Source organism: Spodoptera frugiperda, chromosome 12 (assembly GCF_023101765.2).
Source record: "Spodoptera frugiperda isolate SF20-4 chromosome 12, AGI-APGP_CSIRO_Sfru_2.0, whole genome shotgun sequence".
Lineage (NCBI taxonomy): Eukaryota > Metazoa > Arthropoda > Insecta > Lepidoptera > Noctuidae > Spodoptera > Spodoptera frugiperda.
In genome coordinates this window covers 7,495,027-7,517,112 of record NC_064223.1, presented here as the reverse complement: position 1 = coordinate 7,517,112, position 22,086 = coordinate 7,495,027, and the positions used below count along the sequence as shown (strand labels likewise).

Here is a 22,086-nt window from a genome sequence, read left to right as displayed (position 1 = left end):
GGATTTCAATTTTCTGATTATTTTCTTCACATTTTCGTCTGCGTATTTTTCGTCCAAATATGATCGTTTTGAGGTGATTATTTGTCTCTATAGTGTGGTTAAATCAAACGACGCAAATTGCAATGGGGATGTGTCTGGTTTTTTTCTGAAGTAAAAATGTTAATCTCTGTTCATGCATACCTACTTGCCAACTTTTATCAATAATTTTCAAAACTACTTGAAGGAAAGTTCGCAACTTTTATCTATAATTTTCAAAACAATGAAATTATTTACTAAAATAGAAGGAAAGTTCGCGAAAATACATGATAAGAGATTAGATACAACTAAATATGTTCGATAACACACCTAATATGATTTCATACTTAGTAACACCAAAGACCATTTATTATTTACGATTATTGTAACAAGTGCTGCGTGAAAATAAAAATAAAAAAAATAGCAGGGGTCGTGAAGATAACAGTCTACGACATTGCTACGATTCCGCTACGACGCGACTACGAAACGTACCAACGACTACGACGCCGCTACGTATCAACCCCGGTGTGAGACTACACGTCATTTCTTACTACGCTAAATATTCTCGCGTCACGCGTACTTTGCATACCTACCGAGACATTCTAAAAGTACTTTCACGAGAATATTCTCTAATAGATTTCATACTTAGTATTGAAATATTCGCTACATCTATCCAAAGAATTCCATTTATTTTCACACAAAATAAAATATTAAAACCACACATGTTTTAATATTTTATTTTACACACGTAAATAAAACGACTGTTAAACGACTTTCCCACGTTGTATATCATAGCCCCGCGCAAACATAACTTCCCTGGAACACAATTAAATGCAGCCGTACCACAATACGCTCTTTTTATATAAAGTTAAATAAAGGCTTGTAGTAAAAAGGTCCATTTGCGAGGTCCACATATGAAGGTGGCGAAATACTTTAGTAGGGTCGTGTCGACACTGGATTGGGCATGCTAAATATAATATTGTTTCACGAAACACGCGGCGCCGCAATGCCCGCACAGAATAGCAAATAAGAAAAACAAAATCAATACGAACAAATAAGTAGTAGGTATTACGTAGCGAATATAAAGAGACAGGAGAATTGCATTACCCGCAGCTATCTGCGTAGGTATCGGCCGCGTATTGGAGTAAGCAGCCAGCCTTTACATCTAATCTACATACTTGTGAACATCGTTCGGTGAACACGGTGGATAGTAATATTATTAAAGAAATATTTTATTGATATCTCCTTACAGTCATAAATGGTAATCATTAACTTCCAGCAACAGTTTTTATTTAAAGAAATTAATACAAACTCTCACCCCCTATTACATGGGACTTGCAGCATAAATTACGAAAAGTGGGTGTACAATGTACATTGTACAGTGCTAAAATGTGAACCTGTGCCTACCCCTTCTGGGATAAAACGCGTGACGATATACACATGAATACAAACCTGAACATGCGGCTCCATGACAGTGAGGGTGTCATCTTCCAAGAAGTAGATGAGGTTCACGATCCTGATGCGGTTGTTCTCGTCAGGGTTGTCAAACACGGGCTGCCTGAAGAACGCCGTGAAGTTGAGACACCTCTTGTCGTAGTGCACCCAGTGCGGTACCACGGCGGGCAGGGCTGGCTGCTTCACTCTCCCATACGTCAGGGATGGGTCGTAGCTGCAAACATAATTATGACGTCCTTAAAGTTTCAATGAGGGTAAAATGCTACTGTAATTTGTGTTTAAGATAGTCGTTATTAACTGTCTTAATAACATTAGCAGCTTTAACCAAATTGTCTGTTCATTGCTCGGAATTAATTTTAAATACATTTTACACATTTGTTTCAAGTCAATAGTAAATTTTGCTTATCCTGCAGAAAAGATTACTTAACTTTCTAACCCTATTCTTGCTGAATGCTCATAATATAAAAGAATGAGGGCTGATGGGGCTATGGTGGAAAAATTCACATATGTACAACCAAGGTGTCTTTAGCGAATATTTTAGCGACATCAGTCGCTGAAAAGTTTATATTAGAAAATATGTTTCTGCACTTCTTAGTTAGTTTAAATTTTAAACGATATCAATAGTTAAATGTTTACTGTGTGTACATGGAGTTATGGAGTAGTGGCACAATTGAACTGCACTTGTGTGTAAAAGTAACTAATTAAATAAATAAAAAAACATTCTACTCCAACAAATAACATTCTTATTTTATGCTACGAACATTCATAAGTTTATACATACATATACAATTATACATGGATACTACTACAAGGTTCAGGTTTCTCAGGTAGTGATAACACCGGAATGAACCATTTGTACCTCTAATAGACCTATAGTGGTGAGTATTGGGCCGCAATAGAGGTGTACCGAGTAAGAACGGTAATTGCCATCTCTGTGCGATTCCAATCCCGGTCTATAATTGAACATTACTCGAGTGACCTTCGACATTGAGCACAGGAGCGGAAACGGACGGAATTCGTGTAGAAACACAGAAATGTCGAAAATGTTTGCGTCTATTAATAAAGTTTCATTTATATAAAACGAATGATTGTTTGACTAAGTTATGTTAGACGATTTGAAGTTATGTAGAATTTGATTACGTACTTATAGATACGACAGTGAACCTAATTACGTGGAAGGCAAACACAAGCTATAATAACAACAGACGTCATGTTTTATCTCGATAACCCAGGCTATAAGTAGGTAGAGGGTTGGTAATCTAACATTATCTATTCACCTTTTCCAGATAATGCGTACCCCGGGGTTCTCATTGCTCAAACACAAGTAGGTACTTGATTTAGAGTAATCTACGCTAGGTCATCGACATTAGCAATTTGTTTGCGTCAGACTTTCTAAGAAGCTCGCAGGGATGACCCAAGGCGCGGGAGTCACTCCAATACTTGGTGGATCATTGCCAAATAATTAAGCTATCAAAGAATGGATATTTTTGGCAGCGACACGACACTCGACGGTTTTCCTATACTTGAAACATAAGTACAATGACCTGGGACCTTATAACGGGACTCTCTTCTACTAAACTTAAATATAGACACGTGATCTTAGAAAATCGAAAAAACTTAGAATATTTAACATAAAACTCCTACGACTAAGTACTATTTAAGCAACTAACATAATAACCTATAATTCCTAAACTAGATACTACAGCCATGACGACAAGTCGAAAATTATCGGGAATTGGCACACTAAGCATCGTGTTGATCTTGGACTAGTTGTTAATTCTTGTTGACTTACTTGACGCTGTCCTCGGGGAGTGCGAAGGCGTTGCTGTCAACATCGGTGGCGGTGCCCCCCGGGCCTCGGATCTCAGTGTCAGGGAACCTGTGCCCCTGGTAGTACCGCAGCGAACTTCGCATATGATGTTGCGTCTTAGTCGGGTCTGAGAATGTCAGACCCGGCAGTTTTGGAAGTCCCCAGGCCATAGTGAGCTTTAACAATGTATCTTGTTAGTACGATGTACGCATATAAGTTTCAGCTGCTTAGTTATTTGCGTTATAATACATATTTACGTTATATAATAGTGGTTAGGTTGCTATGTACAATGTGGTTTGTTCATGGTTAAAGATGTGTTTTGTAGTGGTATTAATAAAGTGAGACTATATTATGGAACGTTCATTATTCGATACATTACAATAAAATATTAACTGTAGCTAGTTGTATAACAAACGCTAACAATAATTTATATCATTCACTTTAGGACAATAGAACATTCCAGATCGTTCTATGGTAAGCAACATCGTCATTGTCTGGTCTGGAAGTACCTCTAAACGGAACCAACTGTCGTTATTTGCTGACATTGCCGCACCGTAAAGCCCGCGCTGCTCCGTACTAGATAAATCTACACAAACTCCATCTGCGTCGAGCACTTCCTAATCTATGTCGCTTGGGAATATTTTGATTGCGAAATACACTATTTACTTAGTTTAACAATGCATGGATAAGTAATGTATCTAAACCAGACAAATTTCAATATTGAAGCGAAAGAGGTATACTGAAATTGCGTTGTTGATAGTTGGTTGGTAATGGTCCATTCTCTGCCTCTCCGAATAGGAGACAGTGATGATACAATAACAACGTGATACAACAATTTTGTAAAATCTGCTCTAAAATCAATAAATCCGTATAGGAGATCGTATCCTGCCGCACACACAGAAACAAAAGCCCCAAGCTGTAATCTAAAGCCTGAACGTCACGTAAATAAATATATTGTACAACAACAACGTGAACGACGTGACAAGCACGTAGCACGTAGTCAGATAAGCGATGTGTCCGTGAGCCTAAACCACCTCCAGCCAATCGTATCTCGTTCACGCATCACGCAATTCCTGAGATACGCACGCAGGAAATGAAGTAAACCAACGATTTTGTAAATCGAGTGTCGTGAGGACTGGTATCGAGCAGACTATTTAACTCACTACATCACTATAATACATTAGCATCGTATAGACGGTGGTCAGATGATCCCAAATATATTTAGAGATAACACTCTCACGTGCTTCGTGGTGTATATTTTTTTAAACAGTGCTGGTACTTCCAGACTTTAAACATTACAAAGAGCTATATAGATTAGCTGGATTGGTAAAGAAATAGGTATAAAACACTTACGTTTTAGAACCAGCTAGAAATAAATCAAACACTAAACAGTAAATGTTTGTTAATGAGAAGAAAGTTAAATCGAATTCTATGTAAAGTGGATAACGTTATTTTTAGCATGTTACTTTGAAGTTGAGCCCCGATTGCCATACAATGTTCGCAGCGTAATGAAATTATTTTTCCTCAGAAACTCACGAGCGTGGTAAATGCCGACATAGGTGGGTATAACGTACAAAATAATAAATTCTTACCTAAAATAGAATACAGAAGACGTTAAGTCGATGTGAATAAATAACGAAGCTTCATAAAAACCCAAACTAAAGGAAAATGTTACAAAAAACTGGCTTCGATAAAATGAGCATATGACAACTCCGTTGTTGGGTAAACAGCTGTTAAAATTATAAACAAATCGTTGCTAGGCGATAGTAAATTTCTACGGCGCCCCTGTGTGGGCGCCGAACCTTCGGCGGCCAACTCGGACGCTGCTCACGTCCCAAGGGTCATGGCCATCCGAGTGATCCGTGGATATCGCACGATCTCCGGGGAGGCGGCGAACCTCCTTGCCGGATTACCGCCGTGGGATTTGGAGGCGAAAGTGCTCGCGCGCGTCTTTAGTATGCGCGCCGACGCGCGTCGCCGGAGCGAAACTCGCGGCGGGACGAGCTCCGGCGCGATCTCATGACGGATTGGCAGCAACGACTGTCGCAACCGAGGGCTGGGCTCGCTGTCATTGCAGCGGTAAGTCCCCTCTTTGAGGAGTGGCTAGAGAGGCGCCATACCTACCGCCTGAAGGTGCTTATTTTCGGTAGGTTCCTGTTTTTGATTGGGCGGGAGGAAACTCATCACTGCGAAACTGGAACACACGGTTGCGGTCTGCCCTGCGTGGGCTGAGCACCGTGCCCTCAGGGAAGTATCGGCGACGGCGACCTCTCGCGTCCGGCTTTGGTTCAGACCATGGTGCGGAGCGAGGGGGACTGGGATGCCGTCTCCTCCTTCTGCGAACAGTCAAGCTAAGGAGGAGGCGGGACGCGTGAGGAACGAACTTCCTCACGCCCTAGCCGACGCGAAAGACACTCCGGGCGTCGGGGATCGCGTGACGATCTTACCGTAAGTGCGGGTCTGCGGACGGCGAGCAAGGGTAGCTCGCCGCCCGAAGAACCAGACCCGTGCGTGCGGCGCGTTGCGTTCCGCGCGCGCCTCAGAGCCATCAGACCACCACAGATGGGGCCCAGTAGGGCTGATGTTAATCCGGAGCTAACCTAGCGGGTTTACCGGGGCTCCGGCTCGACAAGCAGGAGTAGGAACGGGGTGGTTTTTAGTCAGTAAGAGTCTGCACTCCCTCTCGCTTTGCCCTGGCGAGAGAAGTCATTGGATGATTTTCCCCCCTGAAAAAAAAAAAAAAAAAAAAAAAAAAAAAAGGCGATAGTAAATTATCGTGCTCCTTGGAAAAGATCCTTTGTGGTTACAAAAATCAATGGTTCCTGGGGCCGTATGTATAACAAACATCCATGCAAGTTCCATAAATTCACTTCACGGCCCGTAGCTGCCTGGCTATTTCGTATTATGACATACAATTAGGCCGCCTTCTGAATTGTTTACTTTGACTATGGCTGGTTTGTAATGTTTGCCGGCGACGTTCGGAAGTATACATTTTTATTTTCGGTAAGTTACGGTTTTCTTTTAGTATTGAAACATAAGATAATATATTTCCAAAACAGAATATATCATAAAACAATACGTACTAGTGAAATATAAATCAAATAATATTGAGGTTGGATAACAATTTAAATTGGACTTGTATGTTATGTGATATAGATATAGTTTTCGAACTCAGCTTAAGCTTATTTTCGATACAAATGCGCGGCACCGGCGCGTTTAAAAAACGTGCTGTGCATAGGCCATTAGAAGCAGTAGGCACTAACCTTTTAAAAACTAAAAAAGGGACAGGAGGATATATAAATAAAACACCAATATTAGTATAAAATATGTATTATTCATCTTCAATAATTAGGAGAATGTCATCTTAGGGGTCGGGGTACGTATATTTTTTTAGTATCTTTCCCAACTGAGATACCATATTATACAGGCTGAGATGCACGCCACTGAAATAACTGATAAAATCGCCTCATCCTCCAAGACTCTTCTGCCAATAGAGTTACCAGTCGCAATCGTACAATTTACACAGCGATCCATGTCGTCACCGATTGATAAAACAGTTGTCCAAAATAGAAGTCAGGTAATTTAAGAGTGCAAGGTCCGTCAAAAGTCACCGAGGTCGTGGGGTTAAACAATAAAACATGGAAAATACGTGCGCACTCAGAACGAAACACAATGAACGAGTCATCGTCAATCGGTGAGACTGATGTCAGACAGAAGTGTTGTTCTTACAACCTTCTTAGATTAAATCACAGAGTCGTTATACATAAATGATTATTTAGTTTTATATTATAACTTAAGTTTTCTCGCTTCCTAGATAGAAACAAGGTACCATATTTTGTGATTTCCCTTAGTATGACGGTTTTTTTAATATACAAACTATTAACTGCTGGGCCCAAAAGTCCCCTTCTCCTTTATTTGCAATTTATATTCGGTTGCAACAAGTACTTGTTGAATTTTTATTTTCACAATTTTTGTTTTCTTATTTTTATGAGTAGCCGGTGCAAATGCCACGTCACTGAACATATGCCTGAGGTGGTAAATATTGTATCAAGACAATAAAAGTCTTCTGTTGATGACGATGGGAAGTTTTGGCTGACATCTTCTGGATGTTTGGATGCAATTGATGTTTTTGATGTTTTTTTTATGTTTTTTGCACATCGCAAAGATTCGCACTAAATCCTCGCCTATACCTTTTAACCAATTCACGGTCAGTGATCGAGAATGGGTCACATTGTTAGCGTATTTTACGTTGTATGGCCATTTGGCTCCTCGGCTCCTCGTCACTACTTGCCAAAAAATCTAATATTACGAATTCCTCACACATTATGATAGAAACACTAAATAAAAACCCTAAAACAAACTTTTCAAGACTAAGTAATTCATTAAAGCTGCAAAAGACGCTTTTATTGAATTGTTTTGAAAGTGTAATACAACTAACATGAGAATTGAAACGTCAAAATAGCGTTCATATGCGTAAACGCCAGCCAGCCAGCCAAAAGTCGTGCAGAAATCGGTCTGTGTTGTATGACCACTGATGGCTGGCAATAGTGTTCATAATACGAATTAGCCGGGCTTCATTTCACGGCCTAAACTGATGCTTTGTAAGAGTTCATAATACGGCCCCTGGGTTCCTGCACATAGTTTTGTTGACTCCGTAGCCAGGCACCTATAGTCAAAGTTGTTACTGCACATGCGTACAAACAAAATTAAATAAAAACAACCCACTGCTGATACTGAATGTACTTATCTTGTAAATATTTCAGTAGTTAGTTCGATGCTCGTTTGCCACCTATTCCATAAAAAAAATAGTTTCCAATTTCAACAAATATAACTACTAAGGTATGCCACTGGTTGTAGGTAATGGACACCTGATTAAACTGCTGATGCTTTGTTAACATAACATAAAAGGCAAACATAGGAAGCACCATCTACGCCTTTAAAAAAAAAACACTTAATAGGTGAAAAATCACAAAGTTAAAAATATTTCATTTAACTGAATTTAGTTCCTATAGTAACAAACAACATCTATACATTTTAAATTGCTATCCTTTATACGAACACACACACACATACAAAGATAATAAGAACGAACATTGTCTAAACCCGAATCCCGAGGGTGTGGGGTATAATGACGGTGTTATATTAGCCACAATGTCAGACGTCACAGGTGAGATGCGAGGGACCCGTGTCGTACGTTGATTAATGTGCTCAGACCGATAGATAGCCTTCATCAAAAGTGTCGAAGTACGCTCGACGCTCGCCGCTAGCCACCCGTACTCGCAATCCTTGTCATGGGCGGCCATGCATGTATAATTTCCTTCGCTGTCCGTATAAATCCAATCGTTATGTTTGACTTTAATATATCAACTTTTAATAGAGGCATTTTGCTACGTAAAAGTTAGCACAAAATATGTTTAGAAATAACGAAATTATAATATATTTCTCGCGAAGTTTATCCGCGTTCTGTATTTCCAAATGTATCTAAATAGAGACCGTTTTCGCTAACGAATGGATTCCATTCGCGACACAATCGCTGCTAAGTGAACTTTGCTGAAACTACATTTAAGCTCCTGCCTGTGACAGAAAGCAAAGTCAACAACAACACTGTTCCTCGGAATCGAATAATAGTTGTGCTCTCGATTTATCTCGCTCGTTTCCTCTTAAATACCACTCCATATATTTTTAGCATTCACTAATGAACTGAGTTCTATTTTTAGGTATCGAGATGGCTTACCTAGCCAAGTACGTATTGAGAGGTTCACGCCTGGCTGCGTTTTATAAGAGGGGGTATAGCACAGCCTCCCCCTTCGTTTTCTCTGAAGAGGTTCGCCGGGCCAAGTCAGAGGGTAAGCCGATTGTCGCCCTGGAGTCAACGATCATTACTCATGGCATGCCTTACCCTCAGAATTTGGAAACAGCTAAGCAAGTTGAGAATATCATTAGAGAAAGGGTAAGTTGAAAAATCTTATAAAAGTCTGGTTAAGTATCAGTCCGTGGCCTCATTTACAATATGATAACCGAGCGCTAGTGCTTTCGCAGGCCTTTCGTAATTACGCTCGAGATAAAGTTTTCTATTTAAATGTTTCGCTAAAAAATGTCTTGCCATTTAAAGTGTTTTTTAAATTAAACAGACTTGCGTAAATACAGGCACTTAGTTATCTTTTTTAGCTTTCTTTGCTTCGTCGTCAAGTTTTCGTGTTAAGAATGTTAAAATTGGTTGCTTGTGTTATACAGGGTGCAGTACCAGCTACGGTGGCTATTTTAAAAGGTCAGCTGAGTATTGGGTTGTCTGAGGATGAGTTGACGTACCTGGCTCAGGCCAAGGGAGTGGTGAAAGCTTCCCGCAGGGACCTGGCGCCAATAGCCGCCGCCAAGCTGGACGGGGCCACCACAGTCGCTGGCACCATCATCGCAGCACAGCTTGCTGATATACCCGTGTTCGTTACCGGTGGCATAGGTGTGTACAAGCATATTTTACTAGTATTATCTCCTAACTTAAGACAGACTGTTCAATTTATTTGTTACTGTGTACCAGATTCTATTTAGCGTACCAAAATAAACCTCGTACAGATCCTAAATGCGAAGTTGTATAGAACTCTTAATCTATCTGGACTTACAAAGAATCCTATTTATGCTAACTGCTGCTAACTCAATTCTGAACTCGATATTTTTGCGATCGTATTAGATAAACCTTAACATTTCAAACGTCCTGGGAAATAAACTGTGGATTGAACCCGTTTGGCCGCCACCGCTGTATTTAATTACAGAAAAATATTTCATCACGTCCCTAAAAAGTGATCTTCGGTGAAATCTCTGGAGATACATGAATCCAGTTCTTTATTTATGACTTGGTATAAATGTTAATCCTTAGCCAGTGGTTTCGTTGGCATAAATTAATTATTGTCTGATTAATTGTATTCCAACATTACTTCATTAAGCCCAGAATTATATCATTTCTTTTTATTTAAATAATCTTTCTCTATCGTCCAATATCAGACATTATATGTATCGTAAGATATATTTTAATAATATGCTTATTAACTTTATCAACAAAAAAACTATTCTTTCAAGAAAATCTGCTCAACATGAAACCTCCACAACCGCAAACAGCCAAGAATGTGTTACCAAATTAGTTTAGTATTACCATGCATTCGTTAGGTCGAGGTATTAAGTTGCTAACAAGCTAACAGGCTCTTACAAATAGCTTCATACGCTACACATAAAGGACCGCAAGCTCAGTACCCGCTCGGGTAAAGGCACTTGTTACCAGACATTCCGTTGCGTAAGCGGTCACCATTATTGCACACTACTACAGGCGGCCATGTTGATAATATGGTGCAGGCATACTTATGGTGTACGAAACTTGGACCTTCTGGGTTAAGATTGTACAAGAATATTGTTTGTGACAAATAAGTACGATATTTATAAAAAGAGGTCTAATGTTATGCAGAGTTAAAGCTTACAAAGTTGGCCTACAATGTCTTTAAGTTAGTCCGAGGACACGAAATAAGTTTTTGCTGAAGAATATATGGACACATTCATACATAATGTAGTGTCGTTCCATCACCAAACAATTTCCGCAAGTTCCAAAAGTTTCTTAATATCACAATTTTGTCATTGCAATCCGTTATTATTGTCAGCGAAATTACTGCGACAACTCTATAAAAATATATAACATGATACGAATTAAATTTTTTCATGGCTCTTACGTGAGTGTCTCGCAATATTCACACTTAATGAACCTGTTTATGGCTCCTATTTAAATAAACGACAATCTTAATTAAACGATCCAAAATCGTATGAAACTCGACGCTGTTCACATTTAAAGTGTTTTATTCAGTTATTTAAAGTAACTTGCAGTGAACGTGTTACTAACGAGTGTAAACAGGTACTATCACGCTACTCTGGTACGAGGCAGTGCTAAGTCACGACTCGTAAATAGTAGCAATCATCGTGAAAACACCGCAAACACTTCAATTAACTGTGCTCGTGAAATTCACAAATGAATTTCAACGATATCACGGTTGGATTCAACGCTTTGCCGGCGCATTCATTACTGCCAGTCGCATCGTGGCCATGCCGAACTGGCGATGTAATTAACAACGAATTCCGTGAAACAGAGCGCGATTTATCACCTTCTAGATAAGCAGTCGTAGTGCTTGGCTTGTAAATTATCGTTAGAAACAGTCTCATTCCGGTCCCGACGATTTGAATTAACGCCTGCCAGGATAAAGTTTCGCAAGAAACAGGCAAATGTCTTCCAATACCTTCACGAAACGATGGATACAAAAGGATTACGCCGTATCGGCACTAAGGCAGGGTTTGGCGGGGCAAAGCCAAAATGGCGACCCAACGGCCACTGCGTCGTCGTTATCGTATCTTAGACGATTTATTATAAAGGCATCGCGAACCTCGAGCTTTGCAAGGAACCACTCTTTTGAAAATGATCTGATCATTTGCATGCAGTTTATCTATAAAAAAGTAAATCATTTATAAACATTCCTTGTGCCTAGTGAATTCTAAAACTGAGCTTGCATTTTTATAATAGTTGTTTTCTTTATTTTCCTAGCTCGAAGCGTAGGTGGTTCTGTTCAGCGGCAAACATAATGGAATATAAATCTTATTCACGTCGGTATAATAATTGCCTTCTCCGTATGTTACTTGAAAACATAAAAATATTAATGGAAATAAGACGTCTTCTGATTTAATAAGAGTGTCTTCTTTTATTCACATTTTTCATGTTTTATCCTTGTACGGAGATGTATTGATATTGATGAGGATACGGGAACATTTGTTTGAATAAGATTACATCGACTAAAATAATATGCCGTTTGTAGCTGTATTTTAAATAAGTTACTGGCTGGACGTTAAATGATTATCTACTAGCACAATTTTCATCAATAAATTATAAAGAATATGTTTTAAATTTATTTTATATTTGGGAAAATATAGGTAAAATACCTTTATATAAATATACTCGTAGATATGTCTAGAGGATCGTACAATATATCTTAAAATTCCATTCCAATCAATTGGCAATTCAGATGCGAAAAGAAATTGCATTTGTATTACAAAATATAATTACGGCTGTTTTTTGTGTCGAGAGAAAAGTGAATCCTTGCTATAAGGTATACACTAACAAAGGTTTTCTGATTGCAATGAAACAATTTGCTTACATGTTTTGAAATTTCAGAGAGTGGGAGCGTATACCGCGCTATATGTAGTTTAGTTATACGTAGGTACAACATACATTGTACAAAACTATGTCGGAGCTCAGTGAATGGGTATGTATACCGACTGCGTAGTTTGCCAGTGATGTAATAATCCAGTTTCCCGTGGCCCGACCAAAATACTTTCCCAACGTTTTATTACACTCACACAATCGAAGACATTTGTAATTTTGACTTTTCAGCACTTTGGTCATATCGATCCGTTATACTTACGGAAAACTTTTATCTGGTTTTCTTCAATAACTGAAGGCTTGAAACAAATCAAGACGAATATTTTCGAACAGCAGTTCTTTTAAAACCAATTTTACAACTAAACTTAAGTGTGTTTGAAATAGATTTATTTTACTCCCTTTTCTCGAATCTCAATTCCTGCATATTAAATGTTTCAATATGTACCTACTCTGTAAATTGAAAATGTAGAATATTTCTCGCAGGTGGTGTGCATCGTCACGGCGAGAACACATTGGACATATCGGCGGATTTAAACGAACTGGGACGCAGCAATACTCTCGTCGTTTGCAGTGGAGTTAAATCCATATTAGACATCGGACGAACTCTCGAATACTTGGTAAATACATAAGCTCTCAATATTGCATATGGCTTTGCAAAGCGAGGCAAGTTCGTAGCTGGTCGGTTTCCAGCTCACCATTTCACGGTACGCGATCACACATAAAGATAAAAGATTTTCTGTCTCTCGTGTTTTACGACGTGAACAGTACAATGTAGATAAATAATTGGAGAACATAAAATACATCGTCATTTTTACTTGGCCGATTCCCACTTGACTGTCCTTTTGTCGACCGTGCCGTGCTCAAGGCGCTTTTTGATTCAAAACCAGAACAAAGTAAATTCTCGTACCGTCATATTATTTCTGTTTTACTTACTTAGTGAAAGAAAAACACAGTATCCAGGTCGCTAGGCTACAGCGTATATTCTAAGATATGCCCGAGGGAAACCGGTTGCTAAGCAAATAACGAACCTAACTGATTCTATTGAAAATTATGGGAATTGTGTCTACTCAGCTGTAGATAGAGACTGACCGATAAAGTGCTTAGTTTGGAGATGTTTTCATTGCATGGTACACAATTGTATGCCATTAAATAAAATAGTGTCTGCATCGAAGTACTATAAATATATTGGCAATTCAACAATTTGGTATACAGTAACATTGGTCTTCCTTTTTACAGGAAACGCAAGGTGTTTGTGTTTGCGCGTTCGGTGAGTCGTCAGACTTCCCCGCGTTCTATACCGCGCGGTCAGGTTTCGCAGCACCGCACCGCGTGGGCGACGCGCAGCAAGCTGCACGCGTGTTGCACGCAGCACGCCGACTGGAACTCGCGTCCGGGATCGTTGTTGCCGTGCCGGTGCCGCAGGAGTATGCTATGGATGGTAGGAAATACTTTTTGAAAGCTTAACCCTTTGGTAATGCCTTTTAACTGAACCTTTTTGCATTTTCTTACATTTCCTTAGACTGTATAACACACACACACACACAACTTCACGCCTTTTATCCCCGAAGGGGTAGGTAGAGGTGCACATTACGGCACGTAATGCCAACGTCATGTAGTAAGACTGTATAACAGTTTTCCTAAATTATGTGTGTTCATTTTACAGTCTAGATTTAATACAATTCAAACTTGTTAGTTGGGAGATAAATAGTAGGTAGATTTATCTATTAAGATAAGTATTTCTTCCCAGGTGTTAAACGATCAGCGATATAAAGAAATATTATAAGGTACATTAAGCTTTCCCATAAAATATGCAAGATAATAAAAACGCAAACAATTTTATTCTTTATTCCTGGAAAAACCGCAACCGTACAACGTATTTCATAATGTATCGAGATTGTGCTAAAGCTGCTCATTATGCGCTATTCCGATTATGCAGCGATGAATAATAAAAAGTATAAACTAAACTAACCCGACTAGCAGACGGTAAAGAAAGGAGGAAACTTTTACTATAAAACTTTAATAATTAAAGAACGTGATTTACTGTGAACATTTAAATGAACTTATTTATTAATAAACAGTAATCACTATCGGAACGTATTTTAGAATGATTACTAAAACTTAAAACCCTTTTCTAAAACTTATTACAAACTAAATATAAACAGGAAAAAATTTAAATTCAATTTTAATGTCCAAACGTTGTAATGTTCGACTATTCAGCTACAGTAGATCTCACATTTATTTGTTGTTCACAGAGAAAATAATAGAAGAAGCAATCAATAGCGCTCTCAAAGAAGCTGATCGGAAAGGAATTTTTGGCAAAGAAGTGACACCATTCATTCTAGCTGCCGTTGCCAAAGCTACGAGCGGCGCTTCGCTTAATGCCAGTATCCTTTTTAGAAAAAATAAAGAACAATACGACTTCTTAGTTGAGTAGAAGACGGACCAATACGGATGATGACGGGGTATGAAAATTGAGAATCTATTTAGTCCGTCGGTTAGGTGATAAAAAAAATATTAGATACCTACGTAAGTTTTTATTTTGTCATATAAGATAACAATACTTAGATAAAACGAATTAAAGTTTTGGATCGGGAGCAGATGCGATACATTACGCAATATTTCAAATCAATATAATTATCTTCGTTAGTATTTGTTTCCGTAGGAAAATAAAAATACGTGACTAATCATTTAAAATAATATAAAAGACGGAAAAAAATCGAAGAAAAATTAGTCATCTAACCTACTATGCATATCTGCTGCCTATAAAGGCTACTTTTATCAGAATAATAATTAATGAGACCATTAAAATCCTTAATAAGACTTAGTAACTCCGTAATTCAATCGTAAATTAAACGTATACAAATACCAGAGTATAAATGACAGCAGTAATGCTAATTGCCACAATATATTTCTTGAGCAGTTCACAGACATCGCTTTAATAAAGAACAACGCGAAAGTCGGTGCCGATATCGCAGTCGAATTTAAAAAACTCAAGAACGTTGACGATTCTAAGAATGCGTTTAATATTGGATTGTCGAAGGGCGCCGGGAAATGTGCGCCCAATTCTTCGAGACATTTTCACACTTCGTGCAGTAGACGGGTTGATGAGAGTCCTTTGTTCTCGGGCGACATGAAGTGCGGGGCTGATGTGTTGGTGATCGGCGGAGCGAACGTCGACCGCGTTTATACGTTGAGGGAAGATGGCGTGCAGGTGAGTCTTTGATTACCTGCATGGTGAAACGGTGTAATCGGGAACTTCCAATATTATATTCGCCGAGTCTCGGGAACTTCAATATAATATTCGTCTAGTCAAGAGTAAGAACTTGACATACTGTCATATATTAGTTCAGAAGAAAATGAATTCGATTTTAAGTAAGTATTTTAGAAAAGTGTTATTTTTATGATTTTCATACTGTATAGTCATTATATAATAAGTAATGAAATAAAAAACCGCAACATTTTAACAAACTCTTTATTTAATGCATTTATTATGATAATATTAGCTCTCAGTCGCCTAGTGCGTACCTTCGGAAAGTTGTAACAACTCTACTATAATAATGAAACACACTGAACGAGGAAAACATTCAAAATATAGTGACAGTAGAGAATTCAAAAGATTACGTACAGTGTACACCATTCATATGTTAATATTGATACAGATCACATCGGAACAGTTCTCACACAATAAATTGATGCTTTATTCGTAAACATTAACTTTTTCTGTACATTTGTGTATTTAATTATTCCACGTGTGTGTATAAAGAAAAGATTCAGTGAACCAAACAGTAACAAACTCAGCGGAGAGTGGAACGTAGGAGAAGGAAACACTCGGTAGAAGTGAGCGTTCGAGTTGAACAACAAGACGTTACAAGACGTAGAGTAGGAGAGTCGAGAGTACAGTCGGAGTACGTGTACGTACGAGTATGTCGGAAGGTGTAGGCAGCACATCAGACACGAGCTCGTGTTTACTTTATATTCATAATTTACAATAAACATAACGTCAGTTATACATTTTATAAGCCAAGGCACATGTTATTTTTACCGTTTTTTGGAAGAAATGCAGGATTTAGATTGGATCCTAGCTACAAATTATTCAACTTTCCGAATATAGGTACAAATTTTTATAAGATTGGTACATTCATGTGACAACAATATTAAAAAACTATGTTTCTGCATAAATTCACAAAATATTATACCTACTCTAAGCGAACATAACTTCGTACTCGTCATTACAATATATCTATAAAGTTAGTTCGTAAAAGTACAAATATGTATGAATGTAGGTACGTGTAACGTGGTCGAACCGTCGAACGCAGGTCGTGCCGCTCAGACTCGCTCCACCGTGCACGGCAGCTATCGGATCGTGACTCCTACACACGCCAGCGATAGGTTTTACCTATATTTGACACAGCCATTAATAATTTACCTAATTCCTTACATCATGAGATTATTGTAATATTTATGCGCAGTCTAGACTCTTAGCGCGATCTCTTTAAAGTTTTAGCAAAACGTCTGTATTCTGTCGAGACAATCATAAAATGTAGTACTTACGAAACGTTTTAAATTCTTCTGCCGTAAACAAAAACGTCATTAACAGTGTATTCGTTCACTTTATACTGTTTACAAGCATATAATTTGTAGGCACTACGTCGTTTAAGCTCATATCAGTACTATGTATTTTGTCAATCTGTCCATGCACAATTACTCGCATACTACACATGTACAAATTTTGTTTATTATTTACATTTACCGACAACATTAGGTATGATTATGAGAACTAGATAAATAGACGATGAGCGAGGAAGGTCGCGGCTCACGCTTGTCCGACTCATGTAAGGAAAGCGGACTGAACTCAACTCTAGTCGGGGTAGTCGTGCAAGGGATGAACAGGTAGACATACTTATAGTAAACTAAGACTTCTATTATACAAATGTTACGACCTAAGGAAAATAACTCAAGTGACAGCATAGGTATAAGTTCCGTGCAAGCGAACCATTCGATTTACAATCCATTAGGAATAGGTATATCAAAATGTATGACAAGCATTCAAGGGAAGAAGTTTTTGCCGACTCTATATTCAGCTATCAAATCAAATGACAAATCTATAAGTTAAGAAGTAGGTATATTTATATCTAATTTATCGCCATGCTCAGTGGTAACTACGAGCATGCGGGCAAAAACCACTAAACTGAACGCGTTGTCATTGTATTACACACTATGGCAATATATTTTAACATATACATACAATTTTAATTGAAGACAATGAGTAAAATGACATGAAAACTTGTAAAATACATATTATAATAATTATGTCCATAAATCTATTGGTATACAATCAAAAACTGTTATGTCTTAGTGCTAAACAATCATCATAATTAATCTTATATTGGTTGATTCCCGTTATTTACTGCTATAAATATTAAAATCGTAGTCGAGTATACAGATACAATATTTGTAGGATGGATTTACTGCGCTCTCCTAGTAGCTATAGCATGCGTCTTATTGGTTGCCCGGAGACTGCATTTCCTCACATGTTGTACGCGTCACGATGTCACGATACCTCGGGTATCTATCTATCTTCCTAGGGACCGTAAAGTAAAACATTGGTGTGTCCTATGCACCTACAAAACGAATATTTAACGCCCAAATTTAGGAACATAACACAAGCTTTGCTCGAAAATTGATTCACTTTGTCTAAATTACACAATAATCTTTCGATGCACGTTCGTAATGTTCACCATGTTCAGTTCATGTCGCACAAGTCCAAAGTGTTCAGAACGTCATCACTAACACTCACTTGCATCGTGGGTCACTTTACAACGCTACCACTATAAACATAATACAGTTTAGTCCTACCGATATCATCGGTACTCACAATTGACTGCGCCAACAAATACGATAGTCACGACATAATGCAACGACTTATCGCCTCGTAGGCTTAACTTACAACTCAAATTCGGAGCGGGTGTGACGGCGGTGGTCGAGCCGCACGCGCGCGCCCGCGGGCCGGCGCACGCAGCCGGGCGGCGCGCGGCCCAGCGGCGGCTCCAGCTCGCAGCCCGCCGCCGGGAACGAGCGCCAGCGCCGCCCGAACAGCCGCTCCAAGTAACATCTTAGTCAGATCCGAGTCGCTGCACTGTCTGCCGCCAGTGGCCTGTAGTCTCCTCGAGCCAGCTCGCGCATCTCACAGTTGTTGTTTCCGTTTATCGTCTTGGGACCTAACGGCTCGTCGTGTATACTCCGCCGCGGGCACGGATCCGACGCTCGCCCCAGCAGAGCCTCGCGCTCTCCCGCGCGTTCAGGGCTCCCGCCATGAGCTCGCACTCCTCCGTTTGCATTGACAGCATTCACTATTATCGTCTGCGACAATGGTCCGCCATGGATAGGACTGCCGTCGAGTAATTCACCTGCTCCCAACTCGCTTCGTAAAATTCTAATTTTTTGAATCATCTCCTTTATTTCGTATCGGAGGATTCCAAGGAAGCACAATTTTAAAAATGCTATAACACAATATCCTAGTACGAACAACGCGTCTGCAGTTCGTCGAAGCCAAACGAGTAGTCTCTCTGAGCAGGCGGCTGTGTGCGGCGCACAGTGCACGGGAGTGAACGGCGCCGGAGACGTGGCAGACGTGACGGCGAGCAGTGCCGGCGTGACTGAGGTCGTGTGCGCCGGGATACGACAACAGCTCGCCGGGAGAGTAGTTCTATTGAAAGCCGCGAAGTCTGCCGGCCCCGTGACACCGCAACACCGCTGTTCTCTCTGCAGGCGGTCCCAAGCTTGTGAGAAGTCAATATCCGTGTCGTAATCCTTTGCGAGACGAAGCCGTAATTGAGGCCGAAGCTCTCGGCAAACTCGCTCAAACCTGAACGCCCAATAAACACCTATTGCGGCGTCCCCAACAAGCAGTGCTAAAAGTGCCAACCAATAGGCATTCAGCATTCGTTCAGAAAGTCTTAATGCCGCTAGACAACCGAGAAGCTGTAGCAGCCCCGCCTGCGCAGGCAGCGCCGCGTACCCGTACAGGAACCCCGGCTGAGCCACGCCGAGGCCTGGCACCAGCGCGCGCCGGTAGTCGGAAAGCGCGCGCCCCGCTGCCGCGCAAAATGCGAGCGCCCCTAGCAACAGCGCGCCGTTGCACGCGTAGATCCAGATGCGGTAATAGCGCATTGCGCGGTGCGCGGCGGGGTGCGCGGGGCGCGCGGGCGGCGGCAGCGTCATGGTGGCGGGCGCCGCGTCATGGCGCCGCCCGCGCCCGCGCCGCCGCCACGCGCCGCGCCCCACGCCTCTGTCAACACAAACACACACTTATTAACAACCTGATTAATGATCATCACTACGTTAATAACAGTCAATGCCTTCTCTGAGAAGCAACACATCAGCAATAACTTAGATTTTAAGCTTCCAGAAATGTTTTTATAACATAAAACACGGGTATATTTTCAGCGCGTAAAGCACTTGTCCACAATGCGAAACAAAATTCACGGACATGGTCTAAAAGTCAGCAGCACTACAAGCTGAACTACAGTCAAACTACGAATCAACAACCGTAGCAAAAGAATTTCCTTAATTCTTTGAATTTGCATTTGAAATGCGGACTGAATCGTCCAATTAAATGAAAATGTCGAACTGAGACAGTTTACTTCTTTTCTTATATGTATAAAGATTTCCGAGTCTCCCGTAGCGGATATCGCTTGGGTATACATACTAGAGAAATTAGGTTCTGTACATACTGATTCTTGATACTTTTGTATCTAATTAATAGTAAAAGGCGTAATAGATTCATCAGCCTTGTAATTTTCAACAACATCCAAAACAACATACATTCCCCATCCGCATAAACTAGATCGCTTTCATATTCTTTAAAAATACTGAAATGTTTGTATTCTATCGCTCAGAAAAGGCTACGCTAGAGATGGTAGGAATGTGAAATGTTTGCTTACAATCCGCCGCCCGTGCCGTGCGCTAGAGCTCTGGCTAGTCACAGGAGAGGGCGCGCGACCCTCAGTAGTACGCCTACCACGCCGGTGCGGGGCCTGCAACAAACATACATACAATTATTTAATAAACTTCCATTATCAGTTAAAAAGGGAATGATGAAATTACATATCACAACTGGAACGAAACTTTCCTAAATTAGGATGCGTTTATAATATGGTACTGAAAATATTAGCGTGATATAATTTTCGCATCGTCTGACTGAGCCGCATTATAATCAATACTGATCTAAGCAGCATAATCATCTTTTTTTTAATAAAATAGAATGTAGTTGATAATAATTATACCGCCAAAAAGTTTTAACATACACTGTAGTCTAATCATAAGGTTATGCGATGAGAATGAGTCCACTACATACCATAGCAACTTCGTAACGGCAGCGTAGCAGTCATGGCTGCGGCCGTATTGTATACTGAGCACTCATTATATTATTAACTTGTTGCCCTCAATGCATTAGTGAAAATCATAGACTTTAATAATATAATATAATATAATATAAGTAGTCTACATATTATAATCTTCCGTAATATAAAAATAAATCGCTTAATGTTGCTAAACAATAAAAAGTGTGATTTGATTATTTTACCTACTCACAAAAGTCATAATAATAATTTTTTTCGGTGATTTTTAGCAATATTTCCAAAAAGGTTTAAATCTAAATAAATATTTTATCAGGCTGATTTAAAAAAAGAATAATAGTTCAGCCATATAAAAAATAGAAAAAGTTAATCTATACATATAATAAAATCGTAGAAAAGTGCTGTCTGTACATTGAAAATAAAAATAAAAAAAATAGCAGGGGTTATTGTTATGTCGATGTCGAACCCAAAAATGTAATTAACTTTTTTTTTGTCTGTTTGTCTGTTTGTCTGTTTGTCTGTCTGTTTGTCTGTTTGTCTGTTTGTCTGTGCGCGCTAATCTCAGAAACGGCTGATCCGAGTTGGATGCGGTTTTCACGAATATATTGTTGGATGCTTAAATTTACATTTAGTGTTTGTTTCATGTCAATCGGTTCATAAATAAAAAAGTTATGTCAAATTAAAGAATCACGTCGAACATTCTATGCTTATACCATTAATCTCCGCAACTATTTGACGGATTTGGTTGAAATTTGGTACAGATATAGTTTAGAACCTTAGAAAGGACATAGGATAGTTTTTATTTCAAAAAATAAAAATAAACGTTAAATTTCGTTACATTCATTTGGTTGGGTATCGGCCGAGCGCTTCGGTACTGTTGTGGAAATAGTGTACTATAAGTCGTATGATTATTTGTCTGCAGTGGTCCTGCTGTTTCGTGTATTCTAAATTGGTTTCGTTGTATTTGTCTATTAAAAAGTTTATTTGTTGAGTTTTCCTGGTTTTCTGGTTAAATTATTTAACGTAGGTTTAGTTTGATATCGATTATTAGTAGTTACTGTAGTTAGTTTGTTTAATAAAATTGTAAGTCTATAATTTATAAATTAATTAGATTTAAGTCGTCTCTTTTAAATTATTTAGTTTAAGCTTGGTTATTATAGCATTGAGGATAGGTTGTAATATAATTTCTTTTTTAATTGTTATAAATTCGTAATTCGTAGCTTTCTTTAATTCTTTAGTTTTAAGTTAGTTTTCATCTTAAGTTCGGA

The 22,086-nt window shown here is 39.2% G+C and overlaps 3 protein-coding genes across 6 annotated transcripts in view; 1 reads left to right on the top strand and 2 right to left on the bottom strand.

Annotated features, from left to right (window-relative positions):
• Positions 1–5,023, bottom strand: part of LOC118262354 (EF-hand domain-containing protein 1) — a 53,477-nt gene extending 48,454 nt beyond the window's left edge. The window contains exons 1-3 of the mRNA XM_035573614.2: positions 4,873–5,023; positions 3,263–3,456; positions 1,468–1,684 (exon numbers count right to left, since the gene is read on the bottom strand). Coding sequence (XP_035429507.2) covers positions 1,468–1,684; positions 3,263–3,450 — 405 coding nt within the window. The 5' untranslated portion in view covers positions 3,451–3,456; positions 4,873–5,023. The remainder of the gene's footprint in view (positions 1–1,467; positions 1,685–3,262; positions 3,457–4,872) is intronic.
• Positions 1–22,086, top strand: part of LOC118262358 (uncharacterized) — a 119,854-nt gene that overhangs the window by 16,693 nt on the left and 81,075 nt on the right. For all 3 annotated transcript variants that reach the window (XM_050697796.1, XM_050697794.1, XM_050697795.1), the window contains exons 2-7: positions 8,998–9,230; positions 9,515–9,737; positions 12,945–13,078; positions 13,698–13,899; positions 14,714–14,845; positions 15,389–15,672. In XM_050697796.1, coding sequence (XP_050553753.1) covers positions 9,006–9,230; positions 9,515–9,737; positions 12,945–13,078; positions 13,698–13,899; positions 14,714–14,845; positions 15,389–15,672 — 1,200 coding nt within the window. In that variant the 5' untranslated portion in view covers positions 8,998–9,005. The remainder of the gene's footprint in view (positions 1–8,997; positions 9,231–9,514; positions 9,738–12,944; positions 13,079–13,697; positions 13,900–14,713; positions 14,846–15,388; positions 15,673–22,086) is intronic.
• The window catches only part of LOC118262359 (CD82 antigen), a 70,027-nt gene continuing 63,857 nt past the window's right edge, over positions 15,917–22,086 (bottom strand). For both annotated transcript variants that reach the window (XM_035573620.2, XM_035573619.2), the window contains 2 exons: positions 20,405–20,497; positions 15,917–19,749 (listed from right to left, as the gene is read on the bottom strand). In XM_035573620.2, coding sequence (XP_035429513.1) covers positions 18,579–19,682 — 1,104 coding nt within the window. In that variant the 5' untranslated portion in view covers positions 19,683–19,749; positions 20,405–20,497 and the 3' untranslated portion in view covers positions 15,917–18,578. The remainder of the gene's footprint in view (positions 19,750–20,404; positions 20,498–22,086) is intronic.